This window comes from Equus caballus, chromosome 15, assembly GCF_041296265.1.
Source record: "Equus caballus isolate H_3958 breed thoroughbred chromosome 15, TB-T2T, whole genome shotgun sequence".
NCBI lineage: Eukaryota > Metazoa > Chordata > Mammalia > Perissodactyla > Equidae > Equus > Equus caballus.
This window is the reverse complement of record NC_091698.1, coordinates 23,699,883-23,726,011: the sequence shown is the minus strand read 5'-3', so window position 1 is coordinate 23,726,011 and position 26,129 is coordinate 23,699,883. Positions and strand designations below refer to the sequence as shown.

The 26,129-nt window shown below is 42.4% G+C and overlaps 2 protein-coding genes and 1 non-coding gene across 3 annotated transcripts in view; 1 reads left to right on the top strand and 2 right to left on the bottom strand.

Moving 5' to 3' along the window:
* Positions 1-845: 845 nt before the first annotated feature.
* CNOT11 (CCR4-NOT transcription complex subunit 11) lies at positions 846-15,494 on the top strand. Its single transcript, XM_014730979.3, has 7 exons — positions 846-1,454; positions 4,334-4,498; positions 7,944-8,096; positions 9,713-9,915; positions 11,218-11,420; positions 14,202-14,298; positions 14,380-15,494. The coding sequence occupies exons 1-7, from the start codon at positions 932-934 to the stop codon at positions 14,575-14,577; spliced, it is 1,542 nt and encodes a 513-aa protein (XP_014586465.3). The 5' UTR covers positions 846-931; the 3' UTR covers positions 14,578-15,494.
* Positions 15,495-16,986: 1,492 nt separating this feature from the next.
* Positions 16,987-26,129, bottom strand: part of RNF149 (ring finger protein 149) — a 28,902-nt gene continuing 19,759 nt past the window's right edge. Inside the window, exons 6-8 of the mRNA XM_070236074.1 lie at positions 24,515-24,713; positions 19,132-21,337; positions 16,987-17,280 (exon numbers count right to left, since the gene is read on the bottom strand). Of these exons, the coding sequence (XP_070092175.1) occupies positions 21,294-21,337; positions 24,515-24,713 (243 nt within the window). The 3' untranslated portion in view covers positions 16,987-17,280; positions 19,132-21,293. The remainder of the gene's footprint in view (positions 17,281-19,131; positions 21,338-24,514; positions 24,714-26,129) is intronic.
* Positions 18,943-19,056, bottom strand: LOC111768260 (small nucleolar RNA SNORD89). Its single transcript, XR_002800439.1, has one exon. It is a non-coding gene; the product is annotated as a small nucleolar RNA SNORD89 (small nucleolar RNA).

The following is a 26,129-nucleotide window of genomic DNA, read 5'->3' as shown; positions in this document are numbered from 1 at the left end:
TTAGCGCAGACCAGAATTCCCAGACTTGCCTCCTGGGAATCGCTGGTGAAATCCCCCAGGTTTCCGGCGGTCTAGGGAGGAGCCGGCACTCGGCGGTTCTCAGCCCCGAGTGCGCATTCGCGTCCCCTGAGAAAGTGTTTCTGTTTTTTGTTTTCTAATACTGGAGTCATCATCTCTGGGGCTGGGACCAGGCACTAGTATTTTTAAAGGCTCCTCAGAGGCTGCCAACGCGCAGTCAGTGCCCAGAATCAGCGCCCTAGGGCAGGCTAAAGAAAAAGTTGCGCGACAATTTTGTAAATGAACATTTATCGGAAAAATTTTCCGGAAATCTTGTTAAAAATAACCGTGTACAAAAACTCATGTGCAATAAGATTGCATTACTGCAAAAAGGATTGTAAGACTGGAAATTAACTTTGGTTATGAGAAAGCGTGGCGTCTTTAGTTATTTGCATTTAAACAAATTTTACCGTAAATAGTCACGTACGTTATATTAAGGGAGCTATTTAGAATTCAAGATGCATTCTTCCAGACAATAATAAAGCCCACATTTATTGGGATCGTCTGGTACTAGGTAGCGCCCTGGGGACTCCTAAGCGCTCCGCTTCTGCTCGCCCAGGGGCGTACCCCACCCGAGCGCCAGACCTTCGCGCAGGCCTCTCGCAGCGCGCGGTCCAAGCCCAGCCGGCCAGCTCCGCCCCTCCCGCAGGCCCCGCCCCGATGTCCGGAGCTTCCCCCGCCCACTCAGCGTGGCGGGATCCTCTCCCTGGCCTCGCTCTCGCTCCACGCTGCCCTTCACTTCCGCGGTCATCTGGCTCCCGGCGTGTTTTGTTTGCGACGCTGTCGTGTAACAGCGCGCTTTACGGCCGCGGCGACGGCGCGAGCCGGCGCCAGGGCCACTCCGGCCGGGAAGCAGGACAGTCGAACGAGTTTGATGCCCGGCGGCGGTGCGAGCGCGGCGTGTGGCCGGCTTCTCACCGCCGGGGAGCAAAGAGGGGCTCGGGAAGCGGCGGCGTCGACGTCGAGGAGCGGCCCGGGGGGCTCCGGCTCGGGCGGCGGCGGCAGAGGCGGAGCAGGCGGCCCCGGGCCGGGGAGTGGAGGCCCGGGGGGCCCAGCGGGCAGGATGAGCCTGACTCCGAAGGAGCTCTCGAGCCTGCTGAGCATCATCTCGGAGGAGGCGGGCGGCGGCAGCACCTTCGAGGGCCTGTCCACCGCCTTCCACCACTACTTCAGCAAGGCTGACCACTTCCGCCTGGGCTCGGTGCTCGTCATGCTGCTGCAGCAGCCCGACCTGCTGCCCAGCGCGGCGCAGCGCCTCACGGCGCTCTACCTGCTCTGGGAGATGTACCGCACCGAGCCGCTCGCCGCCAACCCCTTCGCCGCCAGCTTCGCGCACCTGCTCAACCCCGCGCCGCCCGCCCGCGGCGGCCAGGAGCCCGACCGGCCCCCGCTCTCAGGTACGCCGGGGGCGCGCCGCCCGCCGCGGCCGGGTGTGCGTTGGGGGTCGGTGGGGTCATCAGTTTTCCACCTGCGCTTCTGGGAATTCGCCCGCAAGTGAAATTGCCTCCTCTTGAAGTTATCCCCCCTAACTGTAAAATATGGAGAAGCGGGGGCTTAATTATAAATTCATGGCACCGAAAATTATTGCTCTCAACACTACAGGCCGTCGAATCTTGCAGCTCAGTGTGGGCCTTGACGTTTCTAGTACTTCAAATACAGTTCTTTCTTATAAAGCTCGTCTGAGGTGTGTAAAATTGCGGCTAATGCCATACTGATCTGCCCCTGGTTTTCAGTCTCAGAGGAGTAAGTAGAAGTCGTTATTCAGAACCCGAAGAACTTGGACGGAAATACGCGTTAAATAGCGTTTGAGGACTTTGCAGCTGCCTTCGTTGGTCTGTTGGGTGTCTTTGGATGATGTGATGGGGGCAGGGGATAGAGGTAGTCTCGTTCACGGCCTCGAGCAGAAGACGCGTGACGACTGGACGTGACGTAAAATGTATACTGTGCGACACTGGTAAGATCAGATCAGTGGGTTCCACGCGAGGCTGCCTTTTTTCTTTCTTTTAAATTCAAGCAAGAGATGCTTTATGAGACTTGACTTTAGGAGAAGACTCGCAGCCAGGAGAGAAGACGGTCACAGAGGGGATAGTGAGGAGGGATAAGGGGACCTGTAAGTCACAGACAGGGATCAAGGGGGAAGCTGGTAGAGGTGGGAACAGCATGATCTTACAGGACCTAACGAGTGGGAGAAGGGGCAGATGACTCTGTGAGGAGGGGCTGCTATAAAGGAGTCAGGGGTTAAGGGAGCGGATTTTGAGGTAGTACCAGGAAGTGTTTTGCAGCTCAGGAGGGCTTCTGCATTATAAGCTAGCCGTTGTCTTGCCTTGGCACCCCTTCTTCATCTAAAGCATCTTCCGGTTGGTTTTCTGCACTGCCCTTATCTAAGGGGCAGTCTTTGTGTTGCTTTTAAGGTACAAGTACTGAACCTGGCTTTCAGGAAGTTTGAGAATGCCCAGAAAGGGAATGCAACAGTTATGAGTGGTCAAAACCCACTCCTGGGGGCAGGGGACATGGACGGCCCCACCCAGGGTTTCACCAGTTCGGATCCTGGGCGCGGACCTAGCACTGCTGGTCAGGCCATGCTGAGGCGGCGTCCCACATGCCACAACTAGAAGGACCTACAACTAGAATGTACAGTTATGTACTGGGGGGCTTTGGGGAGAAGGAAAGAAACAAAAACCCACCACCCTGGGGTGCCCTTAGCAGAGGATGGGACAGTGTGGGATTTAGTCAGAGGGTCCTTCGAATTCCGAAGGATGGGTTAGGTAAAGGAACTATGACTTATATAATGTTCTCAAATGCAGTGAGTCTAAACCCAGATCTAGACCATAGACTGCATGGAAAGAGAATCCACGGATTGGTTATTTTACCTGTTTGTGCCTCAGTTTCTTCCTCTGTAAAATGCAGATGATAATTCCTGGCTTGTAGAGGAGTTATGAGGAACAAAAGTATCTGTGATAAGTGTTACCCATTATCATCATTACTTTTATTAAAGTAGGTAGGGATGGTAGTGAAATACACATCAGGGAGTATCAATGCCAAGGCTTATAATACAGCATGTGTAGTCTGAGCATATAGTGAGTATATTTTTAAAAAGTTTTGCAGGGGGCCGGCCCTGTGGCCGAGTGGTTAAGTTTGCGTGCTCTGCTTCGGTGGCCCAGGGTTTCCCCTGTTCGGATCCTGGGCGCGGACATGGCACTGCTCGTCAGGGCATGCTGAGGCGGCGTCCCACATGCCACAACTGGAAGGACCCACAACTAAAATATACAGCTGTGTGCTGTGGGGATTTGGGGAGAAAAAGCAGGAAAAAAAAAAGATTGGCAACAGTTGTTAGCTCAGGTGCTAATCTTAAAAAAAAAAAAGTTTTTCAGATGATTCTGAAGCAGAGCCAGAGTTGAGAATGCATCTGGAGGTAAATAAGATGCTTCCCAGCTCTCAAGAAGCTTACGGTGTCGTTGGGGACGGAAACATAGTCAGGGCACAGTGTGGTAAAGGGCTGTATGTAGTAGGTGTCACAGAATGCTCGGGGGCACAGAGGAACGTCCACCTGTGTAGCTGGAGAGATTCTCAGAGGGCGTGATGTTTTTGGTGGATGTTGATTAGAGGTGGAGGTGGGTTGGGAAGGGTGTGGCCCTTTATTTAAGTTTTTTGAGGAAGATCAGTCCTGAGCTAACATCTGCTGCCAGTCCTCCTCTTTTTGCTGAGGAAGCCTGGCCCTGAGCTAACATCTGTGCCCATCTTCCTCTACTTTATATGTGGGATGCCTACCACAGCATGGCGTGCCAAGCGGTGCCATGTCCGCACTCAGGATCCAAACCGGCGAACCCCTGGCCTGCAGAAGTGGAGCGTGTGCACTTAACTGCTGCGCCACGAGGCCGGCCCTAGTGATTGCTTCCTTGTCTATTCAACTTCTTCACAGTTGCTGGTAGCAGCAGAGAAGAAAGAAAAGCATTTCTGAGTGCTGTGGTTTTGTTTGTTCTTGTTTGCGTATGTAAGCTTTAACCTTTGCAGGAATTGCGGCATGTTAGAAAACAAAATTCTTAATAGTTACAAAACCTTTAAGTTTCAATTATATTGCCACAAATCATAGCATTTCAAATGACCTATTAATTACATTTTCATAAATGTATATATTTGGTTAACTAACACTTAATTATAATTTTGTCTTTAAAAACATGTGAGTTGAGGTGGCAAGTAGCAAATGCTAATTTTACCAGATTCAATTTAATTTTTAAAAATAACCATCGGAGAAATCATTATACATTTTTGTTTACAGGATTTTTACCTCCTATAACTCCACCAGAAAAGTTTTTTCTTTCCCAGCTGATGCTGGCACCCCCAAGAGAACTCTTCAAAAAGACCCCTCGACAGATTGCCTTAATGGACGTCGGAAACATGGGCCAGTCTGTGGACATCAGTGGGCTTCAGCTAGCCTTGGCTGGTAAGGAGGAGTCAATGGTTTGGGCATGCTTGTGTGGTACTTAGGCCTTTTTTTCTTGAAGTACTTCACTTAAAAGGAAGGTCTTTGTAACTGCTAAAAGGTTAGTATCTTCCATGAAAAACGTAGCTTCAGTACTGGATCCTTGCCAGTATGGCATATAAATTCATTTTGAGTTTTCTCTTGAATTGATTGCTTTTCCAATATAAAAAGAATGCTGGACAAAATTTAGTTTAAGAAAATTTTCCTGGGACTGGCCTGGTAGTGTACTGGTTAAGTTCATGTACTCCACTGAGGCAGCCCGGGGTTCACAGGTTTGGATCCTGGGCGGGGACCTACATACTGCTCATCAGGTCATGCTGTGGTGGCATCCCACATACAAAATAGAAGAAGATTGGCATAGGTGTTAAGTCAGGGACAATCTTCCTCAAGCAAAAAGAGGAAGATTGGCAACAGAAGTTAGCTAAGGGCCAATTTTCCTCACCAAGAAAAACCACTTTCCTGGTGTCAGTTCTATTCAAAGTGATTTACAGATTGAGTGCAATTCCTATCAAAATCCCAACAATGTGTTTTGCAGAAATAGAAAAACCCATCATAAAATTCATATGGAATCTCAAGGACCCTGAATAGCCAAAACAATGTTCTCTTGGTACCCTGGTTGAAAATCATTTGACTGTATGTGAGAGGGTGTCTTTTCTAGGCTCTGTCCTATATCACTGGTCTATATGTCTGTCTTTAGGCCAGTACCACACTTTTGATTATGGTAGCTTTGTACTAAGTTTTGAAATCAGGAAGGGTGAGACCTCCACTTCGCTCTTCTGTTTCAAGATTGTTTGGCACCTTCTGTGTTACACATATAAGCAAGTGAATAGGTGTTCTAGAAGCAAAAGCTTGTCGTGACAGAAAATACTAGAGGGACCTTGAGCTGGGTGGTCAGAGGAAGCGGCTCTGAGTCCTGAAGGATAGGATGAGTCAGCTTTTGCTCACCTGCTCTAATCAAAATACAGATGCCTGGGTCTTAGCACTTGAGAGTGATTCATTAGGGAAATTCGAATAGAGAGCCAGACTTGTGAACCCTTGACCTTGTGAGTAAGGGAGCTGCAGTGTTAATTTTGACAGTGCCGCATCCTTAGACTCGTGCGCCTGTGACATTTGGCTTCTTAGAGAAGGTGACATCTTCCAGTAAACTACTGTTTTCTTTGGAGCATTCTGAACCTCACTTTTTAGCTACTGGGTATTAACCATACAACAATAGTTATTTTCTGAAACCAAGAGAAATCTTTTTAAGACTTTGAAGATTGCAGGTACACAAAAGTACTCATTAACTACTAGTGCCAGATACAATCTATTAACAGAAATGAAATGATTATTTCCTTAACCAAAGATATGAAAACTGGATTACAGAGGTGATAGGCAATTTCAGTCACCTTACTCAGAAGCCATGTATGTTCTGAGGGTTCCAGCTTTGTATTCAATAAATTTGTATTCAATATCTGACCTCTTTTTTCAACTTGTGCTGACGTGAGTCAGCCTGTGAGGAAGTTTTAAAGTATAAGAAGCTCAGAAAGGAATATGTGACTAGAGTTAGATTGAGAAGCTTGGCAAAGTGGCTAAGCTTGCTGCTTGCTGTCCCCTAGCCAGATCGAAGGTGTCCCAATCTATTCATTTTCACAAGTGCAAAAAAAAAAACCCACCAAAACTAATATTCTCTGGAGCTGGCTGCACAGATCATCTCTGCAGAGGCCTGAAATTCCGATGTTTTAACAGTGGGCTCCAGGGACCAAACGTGTACTTAGGGATGATGCAGTTGCATTTTCTTAACTTTAAAAAAACAAGCAGACAAGTTAAACATAAGTAACTATAAGGGGCAGAATTTTACACTGTTAACAAAATGACAATGTTTATTTGAGAGGTTTCGTTAAAAAGTGCTGCCAAACCCCTACACTAGCTAATTTACCACACAAGGTACCAATTTAAAAATTTTTCCTACATCTTGGTCAATAGTATGTTTTCTGACTTTTTGTATTTCAGCAACCTGAGATGAAAAAATGGCATCTTGGGATTATTTTATTTTGTTTTATTTATTTATTTTTTTGAGGAAGATTAGCCCTGAGCTAACTACTACCAGTCCTCCTCTTCTTTGCTGAGGAAGCCTGGCCCTGAGCTAACATCCGTGCCCATCTTCCTCTACTTTATATGTGGGACGCCTACCACAGCATGGCGTGCCAAGCAGTGCCATGTCTGCACCCAGGATCCGAACCGGCGAACCCCAGGCCGCCGAGAAGTGGAACGTGCAAACTTAACCGCTGTGCCACCGGGCCGGCCCCTGGGATAATTTTAATTAACATTTTTTCCTGTTAAGTCAGTGAGGTTGAACATCTTGTCACATGTCTAAGGCATCTTTCATATGTTTGGCCATTTTTCCATTGGATTCATAGTCTTTTATTGACTTTGGTAGCTCTTTAATCAGGAATTTAGCCATCTTGTGTTTTTAAAATTACAAAATCTGAAATATGGTACTTCATAAAACATGCATGTGCATTTTAAGGAGTTATAATAAAGTGAATAAAGAGCAGCCACCACCCTTGTTAAGAAATGGAACATCCAGGACTTAGAGGCTCCTTGTGTGTTTCTCCCCATTGCTGCCCCCATCACTAACCTGACTTTTGTGGTAGTCATTCACGATTTATCTTATAGCCCTCCCTCTTGTGCATGCCTAGAGTTTCACTTTGCATGTTCTTGAACTTTATATATATAGAATCATACTGTGTTTATTTTTTTGTACTTTTTCCTGTTGGTTGTTATTTGTGAACTGAATCCATGTTGATGACATGTAACTGTAGTGGTTGCTTTTCATTGCTGTGGTGGTATACTCACACAGTGGAGTACCAAGTTCTTTATCCAGGCTACTGTTGATGGACATAATGTCGCTGTGAACATTCTTCTATGTTCTCCTGACATAACACGTGAAAGTGTTTCTTCTAGATGGAAACATAAGCACATGTAAAAGTTTACTAGGTCATGGCAAATTGTTTTCCAAAGTTGCTGTGGTATTTTTCATTCCCATTAGCAGTGTGCAAGTTACCTGCCAACCCCGTCTGCATTTGATAATGTCAAGCTTGTTAATTTTTGCCACTCTGCAGAGTATGTAATAGAATCTTGTGTTTTAATTGATTTTTCCCTGGTTCCTAATGGGATTGAACAACTTTTCAGATGTTTATTGGCCACTTAAGCTTTTTTTAAAAATAAAATGCTTGTTGAAGTCATTAGCCTACTTTTTCCCTATTTTTTAAAATTGATTTGTAGGAGTTTTGAAAAAGTATATATATTCTGAATCTGGCCCTTTCTGTATGTGGTGCAGATAGCTTCCCCCAGTTAGTAGCTTGTCTTTTCACTGTCCTTGTGGTGCCTTCCATTTAAAAATGTCTCCTATTTTAACCTTTTTCAGAACGCCAGTCTGAATTGCCAACCCAAAGTAAGGCTAGCTTCCCTAGCATTCTCAGTGACCCAGACCCGGATTCTTCTAACTCTGGATTTGACAGCTCAGTTGCCTCTCAGATCACAGAAGCTTTAGTCAGTGGACCAAAGCCACCTATTGAAAGTAGGTATATATAATTTTATACTCTTGGTTTTATTTTATCAGCATCCTCTGAGACTTTTTGGTTTTCTGAAACATCTTGTTATTTTTGTTGCTGCTTAAACTTGAATTTAATGAGAAACTTCCTAGTATAGGGTCTAGAACATAGTAGAGATGCTCAGTAAGTTTCTTCTCTAATAAAATTACATACCAAGTTTTTTATTATATACCTATCATCAGCTACCTGAAGAGATATATTCTCTGATTTTACTGAAATGAGTCTATTTTTATACCTTATCACCTTTTTGTTTTATACCTCATTATTAATCACATCACCTTTCTTTGCCTTCTCCATTGTAAAGTTTTACTTCTAGCTCTTAATTTACTTTAATTCAGAGAAAACACCTATGAACTTGAAATACCGTGGCTGCATCTTTTGGTTTTATAGGTTTCTGTGTGGTTTTAATGGTGAAGGCATGCTCTCTGCGTGGGGATAGGCACATATCTTCCAGATATGGTGTCACCATGAGTTTAAAACTTGCACTGTGACTTTTTCTGCCATTTACAGTAGATCTTTGACATAAATGGGTGTAATATTTGAAGTCTCAGCCAGTCACAAGTGTGCCTGAAGGTCCACGGCACATGTGGTTTTTATTTAATACTTGCTCAGGCACATCTGTGACTTGCATGGGCTACCAGAAAGGTCTGTGAAAAGCAACTCAATCAGGTAGTGAGTCCAGCGCACCACCAGGCATCCCCACCTCACGGGAACTTGATCACATAAGTAGTAGTTCTTGTGAAATGTTAAACGCTTCCTTGTGTAAATGGTCTGAAGAGAGATTCAGATGCTAGTTCTGGTGATGATAAGTGATGAGAGTGTAGTTTAAGAGAAAGGGATGGTTCTTAGCCAGAAAACAGACATGCTCAATAGAGACTAATCTCAGATTTCGTGGGGGCAAATCTCCCTGCTAGGACTAACCCTTTTAGGCCCTTTGTGGAAACCAAAGTGAGGCAAGAAACTTGTTCAGCAGAAGTCCCAGCCAGCATTTATTTTAGTGGGTTTATAACTTAAAGATCAATCTTGTTTTATAAAACAGTTGAGGTATTAAGTTGAGTCACTTCATTTTCCTGTTGTATGAAAATGAACATGGCGTTTGTGAATTTAGGGATTTATGAAAGTCCCCAGATTCATTTGAGAATGTCAAAAGTCAATTATACTTTTTTCCCCCTGCCATTTCAAGATTATAAGATGTAAAGGTAAAACTAGTACAAATCATAGTGGTCTCTGAATAACATAGTGGTAACTAAGAAGAGGATGAGTGAGATCAAAAAGTATTTCATTTTTCCCATCAGAAGACTTACCAGTGTAGTAAGTTGTGTCCTTTTGCTGTAAGTGGTGATGATGCTTGAATTAAAAGTTGTCAGGTTGTGGTAATGCTTTTCTTTCCTCTCTCCAAAAATAGCTTTGGTTTCTTGTTTGTATTCTGAATAAAACCCTGACTTTGTATATCATTTCTGCTTCTCATTTTCAAGTCTGAGAGTTTTATCACATTATTCTTGTTGAAAGAGGTGTGGGTGTACCTCATTAACTGAAATACGTGTGAGGTGGGCACAGTCAAATATTACTGCTCTCATTACAGGCCATTTTCGGCCAGAGTTTATTCGTCCGCCACCTCCACTGCACATCTGTGAGGACGAGCTGGCTTGGCTAAACCCGACAGAGCCTGACCACGCGATTCAGTGGGATAAATCAATGTGCATTAAGAATAGCACTGGTGTAGAGATCAAGCGAATAATGGCCAAAGCCTTCAAAAGCCCCTTATCTTCTCCTCAGCAAACACAGGTAGACATTTATTGTAAAGATTTTCTTATCTTCAATCTATCAAGTGTTTATTTTTGGTTTTCATAGTGATAAGTGACCAATAAAATGATCCTGTCAACATGAGCCAGCAGTAGGAAGTTTTGGGATCCAGAGCCTTTTGGATCTCCAAGGCTTCGTTCTGCTGCTCCTGCTGTGGTGGGGCATGAAGTCTGATGACTACAGACGCACCACCTTTCACTGGGATCCGTTTGACTCAGGGAGAGAAGAGTAGGATGGGTCTCGCTTTGCACTCTGCTCCAGCTGTGTGCTAGCCGGGCATGTCACATATGTTGTTACACGTAAGCTGGACAGTCACTCTCCTGAGGGTTGGCAGAATCACAAACATTTTATGGCGGAGAATGAGGCCCAGGGAAGGTAAACTAGCACCCATCACCCAGCTGGTTAGTGGTCGATTTGAGATTCAAAATAGTCTCTGTTGTGCAACGATAAGACTCCCCACAGGGGAAAGGCAAGGACACTGCTCAGGGGTTTCTGGTTGGTAAATTGTGTTCAGTTTCCATACTTTCACATCAGATCTTGTCAGGAGATAGTGACAAAAATATTATTTTCAAGGTCAAATAATAGCTGTGCTCGTAGTTCACCTTACTAGACCATCCTGAAATATAGTCCAGTGTGGTACATACAAGTAGGCAGGGGAAAGAGCATAGAAAATTTAAAAGAAAAAGCACTTATTTGGCAGAAAAAAACTTTTTGGGGATACCCATTTGGATTACGCACTGTGAGTGTGACTTGCCCAGTAAAATACTGCTGACTGGTGGGTGCGGCAGGTGAGAGCTCCCTCTTCCCCTGGCGCTCCCTTCTCAGGGGTTTCTGTTCTCCACTGGGGCTAGGCGGGGCTCTTCCTGATGTTCCTCACTTCTCTGTGCTCTTCGGGAGAACCAGTTGGTAATTAAGATTATTTTTGGTTATAATGGATGACAGAAAAAAACCACCTACAAAGGACTTGACGGTATTGTTATAACCCAGACAATATGTATCCAACCAGACAATACTGAGTCTGGTTTAATGCCCAGGGGGAATCAAGCATATTTCTAAACTGTCTTAAAGGTGTTTGTATTTTACTATCTTGGCAATTCAAATATAAATTAAAAAATACCAAGACATGATGATTATGGGTTTGAGGGAAAAACTTATGAAGTTGGCTCAATGCAGATCATTTTATGGTTTTTAGTATAAAATACTTGTTTTTGTATGTAGGAAAGAAAAAGAATTTCTAATTTGACTCAAGAACCTTTCTTTCTTTAAAAATTTGATTGTATTTAGCTCCTTGGCGAGTTGGAAAAAGACCCCAAACTTGTTTATCATATTGGCCTCACTCCAGCCAAGCTTCCTGACCTGGTGGAAAACAACCCTCTAGTGGCTATAGAAATGTTACTGAAGTTAATGCAGTCAAGCCAGATCACTGAGTACTTTTCGGTCCTGGTCAATATGGACATGTCTTTACATTCAATGGAAGTTGTAAATCGGTAAGTTTCTATACTTGATCAAATCTGTGTGTGTTTTTTGGGGGGGAGGGGGTAATAGATCCTGATTAAATGACACGAGGGAAAAACTAGCAACAATTTTTATTTTCCTGATACTGTTAGCCTGAGAAAACCCTTTCAATAAATATTCTGAGCTATAGTGTTCACTGCATGTGAGTTTAGCATCCATTAGTAGGAACTTGAAGGATAGGATTTCAAATATTTAGCATTAATAGAAGCATAAATGAAACTTAATTGCTGAAATTTATTTCTCTATATATAGTTACATCATCTTTACCTCTGCACAAATACAAACATTACATTATTGTTTTGTTAATGAGTAACGGCCATATCGTGGGAAAGTATGGGTCTTAAGAGCTGAGAGAATTCTGGGAACGTCATCCTAGAAGTCCCTGACTCTTCTCCCAACCTTTTTCTTTTTGTTTTTTTTGAGTAAGATTAGCCCTGAGCTAACATCTGCTGCCAGTCCTCCTCTTTTTGCTGAGGAAGACTGGTTCTGAGCTAACATCCGTGCCCATCTTCCTCTACTTTATATGTGGGACGCCTGCCACAGCATGGCTTTTGCCAAGTGGTGCCATGTCCACACCCGGGATCCGACCAGCGAACCCCAGGCTGTTGAAGCGGAACGTGTGCACTTAACCGCTGCGCCACCCTCCCAAACCCTTCCTGACTCTGTCTCCTGACTCTTGTCACTGTCCAGGAAACAATGCATTCCCTTTTTTTGTTTTTAAAGATTTTATTTTTCCTTCTTCCCAAAGCCCTCTAGTACATAGTTGTATATTTTAGTTGTGGGCCTTCTAGTTGTGGCATGTGAGACCGCCTCAGCATGGCTTGAAAAGCAGTGCTGTGTCCTCACCCAGGATCCGAACTGGTGAAACCCTGGGCTGCCAAAGCAGAGAGCATGAACTTAACCACTCGGCCGCGGGGCCGGCCCCCCTGCATTCCCTTCTTGATGTGCTCTGTACAGTGTTTTCCCATTTCATATTATTTTCCTTACTGACACGTTTTAGGTAAGTTATGAATTTAATAGGCTTGGGAGCCTTCTATTGTATTACACTGTTTATTAGAGGGTGGCCGTATGTCCAGGTTTGCCTGAGGTAGTCCCAGTTTTAGGCTTCTTATTGTGGGCTTCCTTTCCTGTGTTCTGTTTTGGGTGCTAAATTATATGTCCTTTTGCTAACTGAGGAAATCCATTCTGAGGGCCAGGCAACTCCATTTCAGTTAGAGCACATTTTTTGAATGTTCATTTGTAAGTTGGAGATTTTATTTTTTTAAGTTACTTGGAGTTGCACTAAAGAATATGTCTTTTGGGGCCGGCCCTGTGGCTGAGTGGTTAAGTTTGTGCACTCTGCTTTGGCGGCCTGCGTTGCACCGGTTCGGATCCTGGGTGTGGACCTAGTACCGCTCATCAGGCCACACTGAGGCGGTGTCCCACATAGCACAACTAGAAGGACCTGCAACTAGAATATACAACTATGTACTGGGGGGCTTTCGGGAGAAAAAAAAGAGGAAGATTGGCAATAGATATTAGCTCAGGGCCAATCTTCAAAAAGAGAAAAAAAGAACATGCTTAAAAAAAAAAGGAGATGGTTCAATTATATTTAAGGGAAAAAACGTATGTCTTTTAAGTTAATCACCTGGTGAAAGCAAGCCTAGCAAGTATGTGCATAAGAGAGTGCTGTTTTGGGGGTGGGAGAGGGAGGAAGCATGCCGTTTTTAAGTTTATTTCTGTCACTGGCAAAACTAGTTAGCTGCTTGTTGAAAACGTGCCACTTCACTTCTGCCCTCTGCTTGTTCAAGCCGTTCCCCTTCCGCTGGGCTCGCTCTTCTTTCAGGGCTGCGTTCTGTTCAAGTCCCTGGGCTGCCCGGGCGCTCAGTGCTCGCTGCTTCCTCTTCACTACATTCTGGTAGCGGTTATTGTCTTACCAGACATTTGGCACTCAGTCCAAGAACAACTGCATGTTTTTATCAATATTACTCTTTCTAGAGAATAATTTCAAGGACAAGTTCTGCCCCCCTCCCCTCGGCCCCCCAGCACCTGCCACAGTGCGTTACCTTTAAGTGTGAAACACTTGTGGATGGCACACGCACATCTGCCTACGCCATCTTTCCTTGGAGCAGCAGCTCCTCAGTGCCTTATCGAGAAAAGTCCTAGTCAAGTAAGTTTAGAAGTACCTTTTGGAAGTTCATACCGTATAGCTAGTGTAGCATACCTTTATCTGAGCAGGGACTTCCCACTCCACCTTTCTTTTTCCTGAAAACCTTCCACAGAAGCCTTTGGAAAACCCCAGCCTCCCCCGTCAGGACTCTGCACTGACTCGGATACGCCGCCATGGCTTTTGTTACACTCCAGCCAGGTCTTCCCCACCGCGTTCCTGAACATGCCGATTCCAAACTTTACTCAGACTGTTACTACTTACTCAGTTATGAGGAACACTTCTCTCCTTAGCTTTCAGTTTAAGTAACTTGCCTTTGTAAGACTTTTTCCCAAGTCTTTTCACTTATTACTCTTTTTGCAAACATCTCATTTTAGTATTTAGTTATATATTGTAGTGTTTAGTTACTAAACTCACATCTTCCTTCAGACAAATGTGTGGCTCCTAGGTTTGTTTATGTAAGTATATTTCAAACTAGGTAAATATTGGATCATGTATCAGAAATTTACACTAAATTGACTGAAGGAAATTTTATATTTTATGGTTATGTGTTTTTTAATGTTAGCAAATAAATTAACAGCCCTCACCTTCTGACTTTATGAAACAGACTGACTACAGCTGTTGATCTGCCTCCTGAATTCATTCACCTTTATATATCAAATTGCATCTCTACTTGTGAACAAATTAAGGATAAATATATGCAGGTAAGTAATAGAAATTTCTGTAAATTTTATAAATACTTGCCAAGAAAATGAGCACACTAAAATTTGTTTCTTGTTTTTCAGAATCGTTTGGTGCGTCTTGTGTGTGTCTTTCTCCAATCCTTGATCCGTAATAAAATTATCAATGTGCAGGACTTGTTTATAGAAGTACAGGCATTCTGTATTGAATTCAGTAGGATACGAGAAGCGGCTGGCCTTTTCCGGTTGTTGAAGACATTGGATACTGGGGAAACGCCTTCTGAGACCAAAATGTCAAAATAATACCTCAGCAGAACCATCCATTCATTGTTCAGTTGTACTGTGATCGCATTTGTAAAACTGTTAAAACCCTGAGTGGATTGCTTAGTCTAACGCATTTAAACAAAGTGACTTTATCTACTTAAAGCAAAGTTTTGCTTTCCTGGATGACTTTTTCCTTTAGATGAATTTTTGGTAAGAACTTGGAAAAATAGGTCTTCTAGGTGTCTTGCTGATGATTATCCATAGGAAGAATGGTTATCCCCAAAAAAGTTGTTGCAAAAAAAGTAGATGAGGTCTTTAGCACTTAAGAGCAAAGTGCTTGTTTTTGTTTAAAACACAAGTTATGGGCTTCTGGTAAGTCAAGAATCCAGTTTTCCTAAGCTTCCCATGTTAAAAGTAGTATTTAACGAGTAAATGAAGACCTTCTTAAGAGTTTCTTGTATTGCCCTTGAGATGAAGTCACTTGAGTGTTTTGAATCATCAGGTGGCGAACAGAAGTTTGATCCTTGAACCCATGTATGTGCACAGCTCTTAACTTCTCATTAAGCACAGTCTGAAGCAAGGACATACTTGGAACTTTATCCTGTCTTCTTATGAGGACTTAGTTGACAACAGAATAAATGCATTTCTTGGGCCTCTTAGAAACCTTTTTTGAGGCTATAATAGCTGGTATAGTTTTCTGGTTTTCCTCTCTTGAGATGTTCATTAGTTCTATTATTAAAGATAGTAATTTTTTTGTTTTAAGGAAAAACAGTGCTTTGGGAGGTCATATCACTGAGGGACTGTCATGTAAAACTGCTTGCCGAGTGTGTCCGTGCCTCCTGCCTGTGGTGGGGCAAGCGACCTGTCTGAGGAGAGGAGTACGGGGCATCGTGTGGCTGTTAGCCCTCATTTCACTTTGGACAACAGTGCCTTAAATTAAAGTTCTTTTTTATGAACTCTATTATCTGATGTACTTTTTTATTTGATGATGTGATGAAAACTTCCTCATTTACTGAGTATTTTTCAAAGCATATTCTTTATGGGGAAATCTTTCAACAGTAATTACCTTCCAATCCAACTCAGAGCAAAAGTTAAAGGACACCAAGCCTAGTGGTGGTGTTTTTTTTTTTAAAAGATTTTATTTTTCCTTTTTCTCCCAAAGCCCCCCAGTACATAGTTGTATATTTTTAGTTGTGGGTCCTTCTACTTGTGGCATGTGGGATGCCACCTCAGCATGGCTTGATGAGCGGCGCCATGTCCGTGCCCAGGATCCGAAGAGATGAAACCCTGGGCCACTGAAGCAGAGCGCGTGACCTTAACCACTCGGCCATGGGGCCGGCCCCAAGCCTAGTGGTTTTAAGATGAGTACAAGTTCCAATCTTGCAATACTGTAATATTACAGTCTTGCAATATTTGTGAAAAAGAAGTATTCCTAGTTTTATAAGACATTTTATATCTTAGGTATTATGAAAGTAAGAGATTTATAAATATGTCTGCTTAAAGGAAATAAGGACCCAAGCTGATGTAATAGGGGAGTGCCTTCAGACATGTAAAATGGCAACAACCTTGATTTCTCCCAGTACCTGAAAGTGGGCGTCACTGTTGTGCATATTAGCACTGGGAAAAGAAACATGAACTTAGTCACATACTTTGTGGAATGGCAAAGTTTCAGCCACTGCCACTGCTGGAAGCAACGCAACCTCAGGCTCCAGGACCTACCAATTTGCTGATGCCATTAAACTGGCCAACAGCAGTGGAACTCATGGCTGAACGAAGCTGATCTAACACATATCTTCTCTGTTAGGCACAGCACAGCCGCCTTGTGCTTAGACCACACTTAAGCTCTATGCTTAAGGGCCATTTTAAACTGAAATCACCAACAAAAAGTACAAAGTTTGAGAAAATGTGACACTAAGTAGACGGTGAAAAGGACAGGTGTTGACAGTTTGAGAACTGAAACCAAGGCAGAGCATCCTCTTGTTTAACCTCAACTGGGAACACGTTTCAGGCAACTCACAACCTGTACCACTTGGTGGTGTCCAGATAACCGCAGAAGTGCACATACACTGATGCTGGGGTTACAGAAACATCTGAGTAAGCAAATTAGCAAACGTGGACTCTGCTAGTAAAGAGACTGACTGCTGCTAATTATTTCAAGATCACGGTATTGGTATTCACTTGGAAGAGGAAATACGTTCAAATTTATTTTTGTTTTTTTGGTGAGGAAGAGTGGCCCTGAGCAACATCTGTTGCCAATCTTCTTCTTTTTGCTTGAGGAAGATTGTCACTGAGCTAACATATGTGCCAATCTTCCTCTATTTTGTATGTGGGACGCTGCCACAGCATGGCTTGATGGGCGGTCGGTATGCAGGTCCACACCTGGGATCCGAACCTGTAAACCCCCAGCTGCTGAAGCAGAGTGTGTGAATGCAACCAGTATACCACCAGGCCAGCCCCAAAATTTATTTTAAATAAATAGCTTAGAAAGAATAGTTAGAGAACATTTCATTTAAAAAAAAAGTCAAGATTTACATTTACACCAGCAAAAGGTTCTTCAGTAAACATAAAATAGAAGAAAGTTTACCTGAAATAAAAGAAACTATAATCCTGGGATTCAGTATCTGCAATCAACTTTTAAGTGTAATCACATGAGTTCAAGGTAACTGTCATGTTTTAAAAAATACATCTTGAATTCTGTGGATTTTCTAGTTGCAATTTCTAGCTTTAATATCTTCATATCACCTGTTAAAAATAAGACAGCACTGAGTAACATCTTAGGGTAGAATTCAGAGAAGTTACTTCAATATACATTTTGTAATGATTCACATTCCCATGGAGAATGACAGATCACATACCTATTTTAAATATTTTGAGTGTTATCCCTTTAAGATAACATTTCAAGGGTATGGAAAATTAAGGCATGGGAAGAACTTTTTACATACTGGATAAAACTTCCCAGCCTCTACCTAAAGACATTTTGCTGATTTCATTTTATATCTGATCTGCCTTTTCCTCTTATGCAATCACTACTGCTCTTATGGGGAAAATCCCTAAGGTGCTTCCAAGAGCACCTGTGTCACCCTGGGATTCAATAAGTGTCCAGTCAGCCCTCAGAAGTCCTGGCGTCCCAGGTTTCTCATCAGCCCATAGTACAAAAGCCTACAACTCAGCAAAAAGAATGGACTGACTGACCTTTTACTTTTTTGAGGAAGATCAGCCCTGAGCTAACATCTGCTGCCAATCCTCCTCCTTTTGCTGAGGAAGACTGGCCCTGAGCTAACATCCGTGCCCATCTTCCTCTACTTTATACATGGGACGCCTGCCACAGCATGGCTTGCCAAGCAGTGTCATGTCTGCACCCGGGATCCGAACCAGTGAAACCCGGGCCGCCGAAGCGGAACATGCGCACTTAACCACTGTGCCACAAGGCCAGCCCCTGACCTTTTTTTAACATAATGCAAATACTTTTTAAAATTTACAACTTATTTTATACTTTGCTGTTAGAATGAGGGCAAATCTCTACCTGCATGACTGATTGTGACATTGTAGAAATTTCACTTGTAACTAGCAATACATGTATTAGTATTTTTGAAAATGAATCGCTTTAAAGTGTTTTTAAAACTTCAAAACCTACATTAACTGGGAAAGGTGTAGGTGGCTTTCCTCATTGGTTGTTGCATCACAGAAGCACAACGTGGGTTAAGCTACAAAACTAGCTTTCGTTCAGGTCAGCATCCTGTGCTTCATAAAAATCACAAAGCAGTTTTACACTGAGCCCGAAGAAACTGCTTTTGAGTAAAACGTATAATTACCTCAGATTCTAGTTACTAATATATACATACCAATTTAACCTCAGCCTTCATTGAGCAAATGAACTTTTTTTGTGGGGAAGATTGGCCCTGAGCTAACATCTGTTGCCAATGCTCCTTTTTTTCGCTTGAGGAAGATAGTCGCTGAGCTAAATCTGCGCCAATCTTCCTCTATTTTATGTGAGATGACAAGCAGTGTTGGGTCTGCACCCGGGATCCGGACCTGTAACCCCCGGGCTGCGGAAGTGGAGCGGGCGAACTTAACCACTCCGTCACCAGACCAGCCCCCAGATAAACTCTAATGTGAAGACACTGTTGCCAAACTAAGCTATCTCACTAAGGAATTTGGTTACACTGGGTATTTCATCTAAATGGGAACAAATGGGATCCAAATGGAAGTCTATGACTGTTTTTATGATCTAGCATCCTTGACTCAGCAAGGAGATCACAAAGTGTGCAGACAGGTATTTACTACTCGTTTAAGCCCCAAAACTGTCCGAAGGCTCACTGACTGCTTTTCCTTAAAACATGAGTGCTCTTTGGGAATGCCTTTCTTGGAAAGCTGCTCAAGGTACGGGGCTTCCAAGTTGCGGTTACTGAGGTCAGACCAGTGGTTCGCTTCAGGAGATTTTGTCATCGTGTACCCCACAAGAGAGCAAACTGCTGGAGGACACTGCAATTCGGCCTTTTACTGTCATCATTCCCCAGTAACCACAGGGAGCAATCTTTCAGGAAAGGCTGCGCACACTCAAGGTCCCCGGAAGCGGCGCGCAGGAACGGTTACCTGCCAGGGTGCTGCGCGTCTGCCCCGCTCCAGACCGTCCGCTCTTCTGGCCACAGCGCGCAGGCGGCCACGGGCCGAGGAGAGCTCCACACCCACGGACGCGCGGCCTTGCGCACGCTGCTGCGGCTATGAGCTAAAAAATACTGTTTCTCTATTGTTTGTGAGTAAATGGCCTTTATGACAATTGTTGAAGGAAAATGATTACTGCCATAAATAATATAACTAACCCTTCCCTAAACCTCTCAGATTTACTATCCTTTCTTCATTTACATTCCCTATAATCCCCACATTTTATCAACTTTATGTTTCAGCAAAAATTCTGGTTAACATTTGATCCTTCTTTATGCTTACTTCCATCTACAAAAAACCTAACAAAGGGAACTTTTTCCTTTTGAAGTACTGAAGAGTTGTCTCTTCTCTTGCTAACTTCTCTATCTGCTATTAAAGATGTGTGTTTCTAGAGATGAGGCTACTACAATTCTTCCAATCTCTTCTATTCATAATTTAGTGTTCAAACTTCTGAATTAAGGAAAGCTGTATTTGTTAGCTGCTGATCAAGATTAAGAAATCACACTTCCTTCATCTGTCACAGTATTCTTTTTAAAAGTCAGTTTCATTGGCTACTGGGAAGAATTGATTAAAGCATTTCTTGCTGGTATGTTTCTTCAAATACAAAGTGCAAACAATCTACTTAGTATAGAATCAAGGACATATTTTCCTATTCACAATAAACCACAGAAGGCTGACTCCAAGCATAACGGCTATTATGGAAACCTACTTTGAAGCTGTCTGTTAAAATAAGAGCTCACAGTAAGACAAATTTTCTATTTCAGTAGCTCCTCAAATTGAGTCTGGCCACAGAGTTGACGTCAGTAAAACTATTTGCTTACCAAGTAATTTCACTACGAGTGGCTGGAATCAAAGTGAGGCAAACTGAAGAAAATAAGCTATAGATAGATAAGCTTTCTATCTTCGATACAGCTATAAGAATAAATTTTTAAAAATTTTAAAACTCTATTTTTCTCAATAATCATTTTGACCCACAATATAAAGACATACACAGTAACTAGTTTAGAAGTTACAAAGACTACAATTTCAAGTTCTAAAAAAATACCTCCTTCATCATCCTTGACTCCCACCTCCTAGAAGTGAGAGAACAGAGTGAGAGTGTTTATTTAATCACTTTATATAAAACTCAGTCTGCACGAGATCTCCATTAGCCTGCTCCTTTCACCTACAACTAAGAACACCAAGTGAGTTTTTAAAGAAGACAGATGATTAAACAAGGTCACGGTCAGTAAGTTTCCTTTAAAGTTACTCAAGAAAACTGGTTACTTATTTATTTTGTTACAATAATCAAAATTCTCCATCTATCACCGTTTTAATTGTAAAGTTGCAGTTGGAACCAATATATTCATCATTTACCAAAAAATCAGTCTGCCTACTCGATTTCCTTAACAAGGCAATGAAGAAATTCATACTCATTGCAATACAGAATCTTAGCTTTTTTATTTCTAGAAAAAATGGACAAATTTGCCTCCTCTTCAAGATGTCACAAGAAATTAGGTAATAAAAGGGAAATATGGGAATCCTAAAGTCATCTAATGCTTTTCTCATAATTCCCAATAGAAAACAATAATTAAAAAGTGTTCTCAGGTTGTGAAATCTCTCTATGCAATACAGAGGTGCAGGAAAGCTGCAGACTTCGCTCACCTCATTTATAAGTTTAATGTACTCACAAAGTCCTTCCTCTAGGGAAATTCACGTGATCAATTATTGCATTTAATTACACAACTCCACTTCAACTAGTCTAAAAGCACCCTGGAGAAGCAGAGTTCGCTTCAATCCTACAGCGCCGTGGTAGCTGTCTAGTACTCAGAGCCACCACTGCCCTTTACAGGGGAGGCCTTCCTGGTTGTCCCCTCCCCAATGGTCTGAAACAACATATTCATCCTAACGATATATTTCAGTTGATATATAAAGACTAATCAAAAAGTCTCTTTAAGAATAAAATATCTTAGCCCTTTGCATATCAAATCAGAACCTGAAAAGTAAAAGAATGTACATTATTTTCAAATATACAAACTATGTGCTAAAGTAAAAATAAAGTGTCCTCTGAGTCAAGCCGAAGCTCTGTCCATGACTCCAGCAGTGGACATGTGCTAGCAGACAGGTCCTCCCCGCTGAGGGTCGCTCCTGCCCGTCTCTACAACAAAGCACAAAAGCCAGAGTTAGGTTAGTGGGTTGGCATATTCTAAACTTCAGTTACATAAATGTTGTTACTTGTTTGGAGATTGTAATTCAAGAAACAGACTACAGAAAATTTTAAATGAAATTTACAAGTAAAGATGGCAACCCATTCCAGAGAAACAGTCAAGAAAAATAGATAACCATCTTCCTCACATACAGTATGAGAGGTTTTCTACTATTAGCCTACTCAATAGTAATCTGATCAGCACAGTGCTACAAAGAAAGATGCAGTCTGAGCTGGTGGCATTAGAGTATGTTTCCAAAAGTCAAACAAGTAGCTCTGGTGATGACGACGATGGTGTCACGGCCCATGAAAACAAGAGCTAGCACTTATTGGGCAATATATATACTGACACAATGAGAGAGACCAGCAGGATATTATTCCCATTTTACAGATGAGGAAACTGAGGCACAGAGAGGGTTAAGTATCTTGGAAGAGGGACAGGTATTTGAATCCAGACAGGCTTGTTGACTAAAATAAAGAGTCTAGGTTTTATTAGTGAAGGAGGTTACTCAATAATCAGCATGAAGAGTTTGAACCCCAGGAAAACAGTTCACAGAGCGCTCTGATGGAACGGCTCCGAGGGCTGTGAGTTTAAGTGCAGCTTGTATCTCTTTCACAAACGGTGTACGTGCAGGGAAGAGGAAAAGAAGAAAACCTTCAACTAGACTTCAAAAAGGGATAGAGCACATCGGGGCTTTTCTCTAGATTATACATTGAAGGTAACATAAACAAGAATTTCTCAGTTGTACATGAAACAAGTTCAGAGATGCTGATGGTATTTGTGTGTGGAGGGAGGCAAGGACCAGGGTTGTTAATTACTCCCTCAATCTCTAAGAAATGCAGCTGGAAATGAGAGCGAGGTCCCCCTTGATCTCTTCCTGCTGTGGATCTGTCCAGCTGCTGTCTTCAGTCATGAGACGTGCGGCTGCAAGGTCACTCTGACACAGGCTGAAGACCGCCTGCACTGCTGCCTCACAGCATGGCACGGATTTTACTGTACTGGCTTAGAGCCCGTGCAGCTTGCTCGCTGGATTTGCCTGTTAGACCAAGGAGAGGGGGCCCCAAAATCTGCCCAGTCTGATATTACCAGGAGGAGGAGTACAAAATCTCCCAATTGCCTGAGAATCTAGTCCATGTTTTCTCAACTCTAAGAGAAGCTACATTATATTCTGAAGTACTGTCTGCTAAGAATTGACTTTTCCAATTTAATATTTCTCAAATTATATTGTAACAATTTTAAGGTAGAAAGAACATGAACATATAAATTAGCCGTCAATTTACTAGTGAACAAATACTCGGAAATGGAAATACAGGGCAAAGAGAGAAACTAGAAAGCAAGCAAAAGGCGGGTGGGGGAGGGGCCCAGCTTCTTTAGAATGTGTCTGACATTCTGGTGTTTTGTAACCTAGACTCTTTTTCCACCTTTACTTCTATCCACTACTTCAAATTCTATTATCTTAGTTCCAAGAGGGCATTTGAGGAGAGAGACGGACAAACTAATGTGGTACAGGTTAACAAGAATGCAGAAAAATCTGGAGACCGCTTTTGAAGGACGTGCAGTCAGGATAAGAGGTTTATCTGTCTTTAAACATCTCAAGGGTGGTCAAGTACCAGAGACAGACACTTCGTTTCCTTTCTGGAGACTGAAGGCAATGGCAGCAATAACGGTGGTAGCACTTTGGGCTTAACACAATGTTATTCCTAAAAAGAAGAGCCATTTAACAGAAGGCGTTGCCTTGTGAGGTGGTTCAGTCCTAGCAGGAGCTCACCACAGATCAACCTTTCTAATTCTCTGAAATCTTCCACAACGCAATCTTTCTTCTTCTGGTCCAATTTAAAACTTAACTTGTAATATTTCAAACTATCTTTGCCTCACAGATCCTAAATATGTACACACACACACACAAAGACAAATTGATGCAGTTTGACTATTACTGACTTGGAAAAATATACTTTCTCTTCCAGGATGGCAAAATTCAGAATTAGAAGCATCAATTCTTCCAAGTTAAAATAATCTGTAAGTTAACTATAATAAAAATTATTTACTATATATACAGATGTTACATATATATAATCAACTACGACAAAAATCCTCATGGGATCTTTTATTTGGCAAAATGATTTTAAGATTAATCTTAAAAAAATGCAGAATAATCCAGAAATTTTTTTAAAAGAATAAAGATGAAGGAATTTGCCTTGATTTGCAAATATCAAAACATACCATTCACTAAGCAATTAAAAACTGGTTAAACATTTGGGAAAGAAATAGGTTAGTTAAATCTCCCCTTAAACAATGTGGATTAAAAATTTAAATGTAAAATACAAAACCACAAATAGCAAAATATAGGTCAATGTTTTTATAATCCTGAGACGAGAAAGACTTTCCTAAATTAGCATGCTACCAAAGGCAGGATCATGAAAGAATGTGCAGTTGGACTAGATAGAAATCAAAATTTTTGATTTGCAAAATTTTTGATTTCTATCTAGTAATACATCAAAAAGTCAAAGAATGCTGAAATTGGGGAGAAAATATACAATATATACGACAAAGACCAAAGACCTCCTACAATCAATATGAAAAAATTAGTTTCTCCATAGAAAAATAAGCTAAGGATGAAATGGGCAACTCGTAAGACAAAAAATACAAATGACCAACAAATATGAAAAGAAGGTAATCTCATCAATAATGAAAAAAAATTTGATTCACTGTTTTACCTATCTATCAATCAGAATGACAGAAAACAGGTGATAAATATATATACATAATGATGTCAGAGTGTTACTGATGATAAAAGCCCATCAACGGGGTGTGGTTTAAAGAAATTATAGTAAATCCAAAATGTAATAATGGAGCTACAAAATCGTTTTTATCTACTGATACAAAAAGAGCTTCATACATTAAGAGAACAAAACAGGGTACCTAATAGCAGCACATAAATCATCTTCTCCCCATGCTTAAACACAGAAAAAAATCTGAAAAGATATTTATCAAAAAGTTAAAATGGTATTTCTAGGTGTGGGATTATGGTTTTCATACTTCCTTTATGTTTTTCTGCATTTTAAGTATTTATTCATTTTCTTTCAACTACTGGTAACATCATTTTGTCTGACAAACTGCAGGCTAGTTACCTAGTAAGGCTGTGTTTTCACCCGCATCTTCTTTAAAGGTAGCATCGCACTGCGGCACGGACTCATTAGTGGAAGACGATGGCAAGTTGCTCCCATCACTTCTGTCATCATCTTCTAAAGTAATACTCAAGTTTGCAGCCAAAACGCTTCCAGGGGTCGATTCTGGAGTGGGCAGCTCCTGCTCATCCTCAAGCTCTCCCTTGAGAGTTAGAACAAAAGGAAACATCTTTTCTAAGTAACATGATCCAAGCTCACCTATCATCTTTTGCTCATAATTCATACAAAATATTTACTTTTATACATGGAATATGGCAAAAAGCACATCCATGTGTTCTTTATTTAGCATCATCAGAAAATGAATTACTTCTCAATGAGCAGCTTTTCAAGACCTAAATGCTTTTTTCTCTAAAATCCATTTTTCCCCTTGATACAAGCATGGCCACCTTTTAAACTATTTACTGCCGGAACGTGCTGTGTCACAAACGCACGTTCCTGCCGTCTTGAGCAGAGGGTGGGCATCGTCTGTCTGCCGACCACTTACGGCTGGAGCCGCGAGCTGGAAGTGCTGCCTCTAACTGCTGTGCTGTTTTCAGCGGGGCATAGGGAGCAAGGTTTCTGAACAACAAAGGGCTTCAGATTATATTTTGGTTCACTTAAAAATAATCACTTCTGGCTCCTTCCTTATAGACAGGGTGTCTGTCAGCTGTCAGTTTGCCACCAACTTCCCCCATCTGCTGCTTAAAGAAGAAAATAAGACAATGAAAGTGAGGGCTGGGACTCTACCTGCATTACTACATTAACTCTCCAAATCTGGAGCTATCCCGAAACCCTTTTTGATTAATACCAGAGTCAAAGCTGCGTTGTGATGAGAGGAGACTGCTGGTAACGTGACCCACTCAGTGACGCTACTGTGGGTTTCCTGTGGCCTGTGGCTGAGACGCCACCTCGGCTTCAAGAGAAAGCACCCACAGTCACGCCCCCTCCCCTCCTCTGGGCTCCTGGGACCAAGGGCACTGCTGGCCTGCTGCTCCCACTGCCAGCTCCACCAGTGTTCGAGAACCCTCCTCCACAGTCCGCATACCATGTGGTACACTGCCGCCTTCTCATGGGTAACTGAACACCCACAGGACACCACTCCTGACACATCAAGCAACAAAGCCTGTTGAGCTGCCATAATGTCCGAACTCCTGCTCAGCCCACCCTAATCTGTCTTTCCAGGTATTTATTGAACTATCTGCCAAACTTAAATAACTACTGCCAGCCTCAAACCCCACAGGTCCACAGTCATCAATCTGCAGTGCACTAATCTGTCGGACAAATCCTTTAACACCCAGCTCAGATCCCCTTTAAAAAGCCACTCCCTTTACCTTCCCCCTTTCCCCTGGGAGTCAATTCCTCCTTCCTCTGTGCTCCCACAGCAGTTCAAACACACCTCCATGCCATGCTGTGTGGGTATGCCCTGAGCGCTCACTAGTCCAGAGTGGAATCCACAAGAGCCCATGAGCAGAAGGCTGTGTCTTATTCATCTTTGTCTCCCTAGAGCCATGTTCAGACCTAGCACCTAGGAGAGCACTCCTTTGATAAATGCTTGCCAGATGAATGAAAATATTCAAGT